Source organism: Mus pahari, chromosome 14 (assembly GCF_900095145.1).
Source record: "Mus pahari chromosome 14, PAHARI_EIJ_v1.1, whole genome shotgun sequence".
In the NCBI taxonomy this organism is placed as follows: Eukaryota; Metazoa; Chordata; class Mammalia; order Rodentia; family Muridae; genus Mus; species Mus pahari.
The window spans coordinates 65352064-65361875 of NC_034603.1; the positions used below are offsets into that span (position 1 = coordinate 65352064).

A 9812-nucleotide genomic window follows, 5' to 3' on the forward strand; every position below is an offset into this window, starting at 1 on the left:
CCTGCCTCTGCCTCCCGAGTGCTGGGATTAAAGGCGTGCACTGCCACCGCCCGGCAGGAAGTTCATTTTCAACTCTCCATCCCAAAAGGGGAAGGTGTCCTGCCCAAAACTTCATAGCCATATAACAGGGAAGACTGGGACAAGCCAGCTTCTCCTGTCTCGTGTCATTCCGTCGTCAGACTTTATTTAAGTGTTTATTATGGGCTGGCACTGAGGGGGTAGAGTTAGTGAGATCACAGATGGACATGGTCCCCAGGTCCCCACCTACATCAGGCAACCTGTAGGGAAGAACACTCAGGATGCCAGGCTGTAGCTCAGTCGCTGAGCACATGCTTCTGGTTTAGCCCACACACACACACACACACACACACACACACACACACACACACACCTAAAAAAAAACAAAAAAGCAGAGCACCCCCCCAAAACCTATAAATAAATAAACTTCCCATGATGAAGATGTCTCTCACGCCTCACCCAGGTCATGGGAATCAACATTTCCCAGAGGGAGGATGTGAGTCCTAAGCTAGTGGGGGGGGGGGGGGACATGATAGCTCAGAGTCAAAGACTTTTCCAGCTGTGTCTGCTATGGGGTAGAGATGAAAGGTTGGCGGCAGTCCTGTATGGACATCTTGCCTGGCCTTCTAAGGCGCAGCTGGGTGCAGTGGAAGGCTCACCTTGCTCCCTGGTCCACTTGCAGATGCCAGGGCTTGTGGCAATCTTCGTGCCCTCTCTACACCTCAGGGCAGACACTGCAGCTTCTCAGTCTGCTCTGCAGCCAACCCTCGCCCCAAGGTTTCCCCACAGGAGGCAAAGGAAGCCTGGGTCCAGAGGCCCCACAGCTCTAATCAGTCCTACTAAAACTGTCTTAATCATGCCTCCAACATCCAAACTCTTGGAGACCCTTAGTGGGCCCCATGCTTGCTCACATGGGTTCTAGGCCCTTGTAGATCCCGCTGAGGCACCCCTCTCACCTCGCCATGCCTGGCTCTCTCTTTTTTTTTTCTAAAACTCAACAACATAAGTTCAGTCTTTCCTTGTCCCTCCCTTAAAGAAGGGAATGGTTTCATAGGACCAGTGTGCAGTTGAGCTCTCTGGCTCCCAGGAAGAAGTCAGGGAACAGATGGGGACAGGATGTGTCCCCCCCCCCCCAATACCCACGTTGATGTAAACTTGTTTCCCCAGGTGAGAAACCTTGGTACTCAGCATTAGCCCAGAGCGTTAGCGCCCAGACGACACTGTCTCAGCAGAGTCCTGTCTGTGTCTGTGAAAGGGGGAAGAGCTACTGTGGGTGATGGGGGCTGGTCAGCACCTGAATTCTTACAGAAGTTCTTGGGGTTGGAGAGATGGCTTAGTGTCGAAGAGCATTCGCTGCTCTTCCAGAGGTCCTCCATTTGATCCCCAGCACCCACATGGTGGCTCACAGCCATCTGTAACTTCAGTTCTCCCAAGAGATCCAAGGCCTTCTTCTGATCTCCATAGTAACCGGGACCAGGCATACACATGGTACACAGACACATGCAGGCTGAACATCCATATACTTAAATATATATACATATATATAATATATATGTAATTGGATAGCCTATATTCCCGTGAAGTTAATTTGCCCAGTGACAATTAAGACTACTTTGATCAAGCTCTCCTGTTTGCTTTAACGTTTCCCCGGTTTTTTTTTCATCTCTTGAGATAAAATTTTGCTATACTATATATCCCAGGTTAGCCTTGAACCGGGGATGCTCCGACCTCAGCCTCAGGTGTTGGCATTATTATAGACATGTACCACCACGCCCATGTCTTTGGTCATTCACCTCTCTGAGTCTTAGCGTCTCCTCTACAAAACAGAGATGCGACCATAGCAACATCCAGGACTGTGGGTAAGATGGAACACATGACCGTACATCCTCCTGGCACGCACCCAGTTCCCCCCCATGGTGTCAGGTGTCTTCATCGGTGGCCGACTCTCCTCCAGTCAGGTCTGAGGTCAGCTGTCTCTCTAGGCCTCCGGGTGACGTTTAGAAGGGCATGAGGTGCTTATGTGGCTCTTAGTGACCCACTCGGTCTCTGGTCCCCTAATATCGCGTAAGACTGAGTCGTATTCCCAGACACTGGCTTTTCCTTTTCCCCTTCCCTCCTCTCCCGGGAAACTTAATAACACACAAGTCTTTCAGCTTTCCTAAGGAAAAGGGTCCAATTGAGGGCTGCATCCTAAAAGGGTTTGAGGGGAAGAAAAGACTCAGAGCCCTCAGGACAGGAGGCAGCAGTGGCTGCCAGAGACAGTTGCACGATGCTCAGGGTAGCCCTAGCAGCTTCCACCAAGATCCCCAGGCTTGGAGGTCACAGAGGATCCCTGCAGAGAGTCAGGCCTTAGTGGGCAGCGGATGGGCACCAACCCAAGAAGGGAGGTGTGCGTCAGAAGTTAGAAGGGCACCGTGGCAAGTGCCTTTGATCCCAGCACTTGTACCAGGGGCAGTAGTTCACTCCTTTAATCCTAACACTAGGGAGGCAACGGCAGGTAGATCTCTGTGAATCTGAGGTCAGCCTAGTCTACATAGTGAGTCCCAGGACAGCCAGAGCTATGTAGAGAGACCTATCTCAACTCCCACCCCATCAAAAAAAAAAAAAATCCCAGCTCTTGAGAGGTTGAGGTAGGAGGATCAGAAGTTCAAGGTCATCCTTGGCTACACAGGGAGTATCAGGCCAGCCTGAGCTACATGGGACCTTGTCTCAAAAAAGCTAAAGCACAATGGCTCACATCTGTGAGCTGAGGCAGGAAGATTGCTTACAAGTTCAAGACCAGGTTGGGAGAATGAGACCAGAGTGAGACCCTGCATGGGGTTTGAATGAGAACTGCCTCCCCAGCCCCCAACAGGCTCATGTGTTTGAACATTTGTCCCAGTTGGTGGAACTGTTTGGAAAGGATTGGGAGGTGTGGCCTTGTTGGAGGAGGTGTGACAATGTAGGGAGCCTTTGAGGTTTCAGTTACCCGGTGCATTCTCTCTGCTTCCTGTCTGTGGTTTAAGATGTGAGCTCTCAGCTGTTCCTGCCACCATGGCTTTGCTCCACCACCGTGGACTCTAGCTCTCTGACATCGCAAGCCCAACTAAACACTTAAGGTCACTTGGCCATAGTGCTTTATCACAGTGATAGAAAAGTAGCTAGCTTACGTACCTTGTCTCAGTGAAACCAAAAGGGCTGGACATACTGTGGAGATGGAGAGTCCTTAGCATTGTACAAGGCCCTGGTTCAATCTCAGTACCAGAAGAAAAACGAATAAAGGAAGGGATGTGTGTGTGTGTGTGTGTGTGTGTGTGTGTGTGTGTGTGTGTATGTCACACAGTCTTCTCTCACTGCTGACTGCATGGACAGAGCTCACGCCTCCTATAGCATAAGTTGCCGCACAGCTCTGGGAAGTTAATGTTGAGATGAACTGGGGTGCTCAAACATCCACTTCCCCTTCTCTGAGAGGACCTCCATCTTTTCTTTTTCTTTTTCTTTTTCTTTTTTTTTTTTCGAGACAGGGTTTCTCTGTGTAGCCCTGGCTGTCCTGGAACTCACTTTGTAGACCAGGCTGGCCTTCAACTCAGAAGTCTGCCTGCCTCCACCTCCTGAGTGCTGGGATTAAAGGCATGTGCCACCATGCCCAGCTGAGGACCTCCCATCTTAGGTTAGCCTTCCTAGAGGTCAGAGCTGCTCCTTCTGTATCAGCTCCAGCAAGAGAGCTAAGCCTTCTTAACTGTGGTGCCTTGGCAGGGCACTTCCTGTCCTGTGAGATGGCCCCAGTCAGGTATGGTCAGGCTCTTCCTGAGACTTCCCTCTGCCCTTGGACTCATGTCTTACCTTCTGTGGTGAGGCTGTCAATGAAGAGGGAGGAAGAGGTAGTGGGGTTGCCATCGAAGGGGCTGAAGGAGCTGTCGGGGGAGGCTGAGTAGTGGCTGTCATCCTGGAAGTCCGCGCATGTCTTGCCTTCTGCCTGCAAGAGACCCCAGTGCTGTTTCTGGACACGGCCAGCCCTGAATGCACTTACCCTTGCACTTACACCCAAGTACTTGGGATATGGAGGGAGGGGTGGTGGCTGATTGAGTCCAGGAGTTCGAGACCGGCCTGGTCAACACAGTGAGACCCTATCTCGGAAAATAACTAAGATGGTCTCCCACTTCGCCTTGAAAGAATCTTACAAGGGCCATTTCTCTGTTAGCTGCTTCAAATCCTTCATTAAGGAGGGGGTTGAGATGTCAATCTTAAATAAATAGATACAACCCTAACAGTCACTAGCTGGGTGCTCTCCTTTAGTCCCAGCACTTGGAGGCAGAAGAAAACAGATTTCTGTGAGTTCGAGACCAGCTTGGGTTCCAGGACACCAAGTAGTACACACAGACATCTTAAAAAGAAAAACCCAGGGGTTGGGGATTTAGCTCAGTGGTAGAGCACTTGCCTAGCAAGCACAAGGTCCTGGGTTAGGTCCTCAGCTCTGAGAAAGAAAAAAAAAACAGTAAAAACAACAATAATAACAATAAGAACTACATTTTAACAATCACTATTAGCCAATGTCAGATATGACTGGCTGGACAAGTTTTTTTCATATATCTATTTAGTGTATATTTGTTATCTATTTAAAGTGTGCAGGGGGCTGGAGAGATGGTTCAGCAGTTAAGAAAACTGGCTGCTTTTTCGAGGTCCTGAGTTCAATTCCCACCAACCACACGATGGCTCACAACCATCTATAAGGGGATCTGATGCCCTCTTCAGACCTGTAGCTGTATATGCAGCAGAGCACACATACATTATGTAAGTAAAAGTAAGAAGAAAGAAAGAAAGAAAGAAAGAAAGAAAGAAAGAAAGAAAGAAAGAAAGAAAGAAAGGAAGGAAGGGAGAAAGAAAGGAAGAAAGAAAGAAGAAAAGAAAGAAAGAAGAAAGAGAGAGAAAGAAAGAAGGAGAAAGAAAGAGAAAGAAAGAAAACAAGAAAAAGAAAAAAGTGTGTAACCGCTACAGCAAGCACACAGAAGTCAGAGAACAAACTGTGGGAGTCAATGCTTGCCTTCCATCAGGTGGGTTCCAGGAATCAACTCAAGTCGCCGGGCTTGGCAGCAGGCACCTTTATGCGCTGAGCCATTTTGCTGCCCTGGATATTTTTTCTTAAGACCAGAGAAAGATGGGAGCATGGCAGGGAGGCAGAGGGCTCATGTTTAGACACTGAGCCTGGCACCTTGTAGTGGTAGAGGGCAGGCCAATCTTTGAACTTCTCTGCCTCTTGGCTTCCCGGCTGCTCAGTGAGGGCCCTGGTGTCCAGGTTTTAGGGCCATGTTAAATAAGAACGAGTATAGAACAGCACACAGTGAAGTGCTCAGTATGTACAGTGTGCTCCACTTGCAACAAGAGCCAGGAAGATGTGTAAGGTAGAAGCTAGCCTGGATTCAAAGGAAGGCCCCACCTGAGGGGAAGTGGGAAAAGAACGGAACAACCCCCTCTCTCCCAGAATGACAGATTCCCTCAAAATCAGGAGGGTGAGAGCTTCATTAACATTACAAGGGGTATGGTGGCCCGGAGGAGTCAGCTGTGGCTGAGGCCAGACCCAGCAGCTGCATGTTCAAGGCCACATTACCAGCAGCAGCACTAGTGTCAAGGACTCAGTGAGCTTCAGAAAAATGTTCCAACGTGACTCAGAGCAGAACAGAAAACACATCTGGGATGAAGGGGAGGATGAAGGCAAAGCCACCAGGAGAAGCATTATCGGGGGGGTAGAGTCCTCTGGCAGGACCAACCTCCAAGCAGAGCTCACCTCCTGGGCACATCCATAGGTCAGCCATTCTTGGCGGTATCGGTCAAAGCCACTGGAACACCTAGAGGGACCAGATCCAGGAGATGTGAGGGGTTCAGTATTGAATCCTCCCCCATTTACTCCTCTACTGAGGGAGGGGCTCAGTCCCAGGCTGGCTGGTTAGGCTCCGGAAGGGTTCCCTGGGAAGGAGGGATTATGGGACTGGCAGTCAGACCCTCATGCCCTCTAGTTCTTCTTTCTGATCAAGGCTTTCTCTGCCCAGCATGTCTGTGTGCGTATAGGATCCTGGGAACTCTCGGGGTCCCTTCAACTCTGTCCTAGGGCAGTGCTGGGATGTCTGTGACTGTGCTTTCTTTGGAGAAAGTCTTGCTCATTCAAGGGCTTCCCACCACTATTGAGGAGACTCCCCTTGGCAGCAGAGACTGGGCGGAGGGTGGCATCAGCTGATGTAGCCAACTCCCGCTATGTAATCACAAGGAGGCAGCAACAAGGATGGTACCGGAGACTAAGAAGGCTCCCTGGAGAGGATGCTGTGGTTCAGACAGAAGATGTCAAAGATGGAGAGGATGCTGCGGTTCAGACAGAAGATGTCAAAGATGGAGAGGGCTTTCTAGGGAGAGGGTGGGGCGCGAGCACGAACTGGAGGATGTGCTTTGCATCATCCTGCTAAAATTTCCATTCTTCCTTCTTGGTGCCAAAGAAAGCCACTAAGCCCTATGCAACCCAGGCATAGCTGCAACCCAAGAAGAAGATCCCAAGCCAGAGAGCACATGCTCAGAAAGCTAACACCCAATCCCAGCAGCTGCCCTGTGCCCACACTCCAGCAAGGCAAAGCAAGGCTTCCTGAGGACATGCACAGGGGCTGGGCTGGGCCAGACGATCCTGCTTTCATGATATCCTAGCCCACTATTTAGGGGATGGAGGACAAAGAGGAGTCTGGAGACCGGAACTCAGGCTTCTTTGATGATGTTGGCAGATTCCTTTAAGACTGGGTTGGGCTGGGCAGTGGTGGCCTTTAATCCCAGCACTCTGGAGACAGAGGAAGGTGGATCTCCGAGTTTGAGATCAGCCTTGGCTACAGAGTGAGATCCAGGACAGCTAGGACTACACAGAGAAACCCTGTCTCGAAAAACAAACAAACAGAATAGCCTGAGTCTCCATAGTGGTTGCAGCAGTGTATGCCCAAGAATCAGTTCAAGGCCAGCCTGGTGTACACAGCAAGCTGACTCAGATTCTGTCCCCAGCAACTACATGGAAATTCACAACTTTCTGTAACTCCAGTTCTAGGGGACTCAATGTCCTCTTCTGTCCTCCAAGGGTCCCAGGCATGTACACGGTGCACAGACAAAACATTCATATGTATAAACAAATCAAAACCCCAAAAGACAAAACCCACCACAACCCCAAGTCTTCAGTTTGGGTTTAACCACACCACATGTTAAGCCGCGAGCTAGGCAACACTGTCTCAGAGAAGGGAGCAAGAATGGGCCTTACTGAGTGCCTCTTGAATGTCAGTCACCCCACCAGACCCATCCCCAGGGTCCCACACAATGTCACGGGGATGTGAGAAGTACTAAGCAACCGCAGGGCTGAAACCACCCCTGGATTCCTCTGCGAGTCCACGGGACAAGTGTAGATCAGTGTAGAATACAGATAAGGTACCTGCATGGTCAGTCAAGTTGTTCTTCTCAGAGCAGGGAGGGGAGGCCCTGAGGGGGGGAATGGAAGAGAGGGAGAAAACACCCACAGGTATGCCTCTGGCTTTTCAGGGACCTGGGATTAACTCTCATTTGGAGCTGAGGCTCCAGAGAGCTGGCTGGGGGAAGCACAGGCTGGAGTGAGCCCACGGTGCTGTGGGTGTCGGCCTGAAATGAGTGGTTTCTGCTCCCTCGTACCCTCTGATAGAGCATCTCTGTTTTAACAGAGGTATTACCCACCAGCAGAGCCCCCAGACTTCCCCTCCTGGCCAGCATCTTTACACCAGGGATCTCCGGGTCTCATTACACTGTCTTGTCTCCAAGTTGGATGTGGCCACTAACCGGGGTGGTGGCAAGGGAGAGACTGCTTGGTCTGCAGGAGCCATCTTATGACTCAGCACGGGTAGGATGCTGAATCATACCTGGCAGGAGCCCCAGGATCCCAGGGACCATGTGAGGTCACCTCAGGCATCACCCCAAGGCTCAGAAAACACGCCTCAGCTTTAAAAATGCATGAGATGGGGGTACTGGCTGATCTGGCAAAGGATATGGGTTCAATTCCCAGTACCCACACGGTAGCTCACAACCACCTGTCACTCCAGTTACAGGTGATCCAACGTCATCCCCTGGCTTCCATGGGCACTGCATGAAAGTATACACAAACAAACTCTACATATAAAATATTAATAAACTTTTTTTTTTTAAATGAGGCTGGAGAGATGGCTCAGTGGTTAAGAGCACTGACTGCTCTTCTAGAGGTCCTGAGTTCAATTCCCAGTCGTGACCTGGTGGCTCACCACCATCCGTAATAGGGTTCGATGCCTTCTTCTGGTGTGTTTGAGGACAGCAACAGTGTACTCATATACATAAAATAAATAAAATCTAAAAAAGAAAGAAATAGAGAGAAAGAGAAAGAAAAGGAAGGAAGGAAAGAAGGAAGGAAGGAAGGAAGGAAGGAAGGAAGGAAGGAAGGAAAGAAGGAATAAAAATATATGAGATGACGAAAGAAAGAAAAATGTATGAGATGGAGCACTCCAAAATGATGCTTCTGGGATCTTTGTCTCTCAGGATCACATCTTATTGCTTGCTGGCTTCGCAGTCACTACTAAAGATGACCTTCCTCTCAAGTGCTGGAATTATAGGCATGTGCCACTAAGACCAGAGGGTTTTTTGTTTTGTTTTGTTTTTAAGATTTATCTTTTTTTTTAAAAAAAAAAAATGTTTACATATCTGGGTGTTTTGCCTGCATGTATTATCTGTGTACCATGAGCGTGCAGTGCCGGCAGAGGTCAGAAGAGGGCGATAGATTCTTGGAACTGGAACCGCAGCTGGTTAGCTACTATGAGCGCTGAGGTTTGAACAGTGTCCCTCTGAAGGAGCAGCCATTGTTAGGAACAGCTAACTCATCTCTCCAGTCCTGACCTGGCTTGGTTTGTTTTGTTTCTTTGAGACAGGGTCTCACTCCGAAGCTTTGGCTGTCCTGGAACTCACAATGTAAATCAGGATGACTTTAATACCATAGCTAACCCGCCTGCCTCTGTCTCCTATGTTCTAGGATTAAAAGCCAACGCCACCACACCCAGCCCAGCTGGCCTTTTTGCTAAGCCTTGCAGGTGGTTCTCACACTCCACAGGCAGTACCACGAAGACAGCTAGGGAGCTAGGCCAGCTACTTCTTCCGGGGCTCTGTGCCTCTCCTCTTACAAGCCCTGAATGTGTTTGGTAGAATGCTATCTGGCACTGCAGGAGCTGCCTTAACAGTGTGTGCCACACCCAACACCAGTCACAAATGCTAGGCCTTTTCATAGGGTAAAGGAACTGAGGTCCCAAGAAAGGGATCCTGGGCACAGGCAGGGAGGCTGAGCCCCTGTGCATCCCATGCCCACTGCTCCCTGATGGGTGGTTTGCCTCCAGTGTGCCAGGCCAGCAGCCTGTAGGATTAAGAGCTTCTATTTCTGCTCTGGGATGTTGGAAGGAAGCAGATGAGATGCTAACAGCTGTGCGACAGCTGCACAGAGACCTGGAGCCTGCAGTTCTGACATTTTCAGGATGGCCTTAAAGGCTCTTGGAATTCGTGGGGCTTCACACTCTCAGGAGAGCCATCATCCTCAAAAGAGTCTTTTCCCCCATTTATTTATCTTGGCTAGAAGAACAGAGGTTGAATTGTGAGTCTAATCTATAAGGAGATGATTTCAGAACAAGGATAAGTTGTGTTTAAGAACTTTAACCACAGCGTGGTGGCACTCGCCTTTAATCCCAGCACTCAGGAGGCAGAGGCAGGCGGATTTCTGAGTTCGAGGCCAGCCTGGTCTACCAAGTGAGTTCCAGGACAGCCAG

The 9812-nt window shown here is 49.8% G+C and overlaps 1 protein-coding gene across 1 annotated transcript in view; it reads right to left on the minus strand.

Annotated features, from left to right (window-relative positions):
• Positions 1–9812, minus strand: part of Plxdc1 (plexin domain containing 1) — a 55640-nt gene that overhangs the window by 5923 nt on the left and 39905 nt on the right. The window contains exons 10-11 of the mRNA XM_021212842.1: positions 5780–5840; positions 3841–3973 (exon numbers count right to left, since the gene is read on the minus strand). Of these exons, the coding sequence (XP_021068501.1) occupies positions 3841–3973; positions 5780–5840 (194 nt within the window). The remainder of the gene's footprint in view (positions 1–3840; positions 3974–5779; positions 5841–9812) is intronic.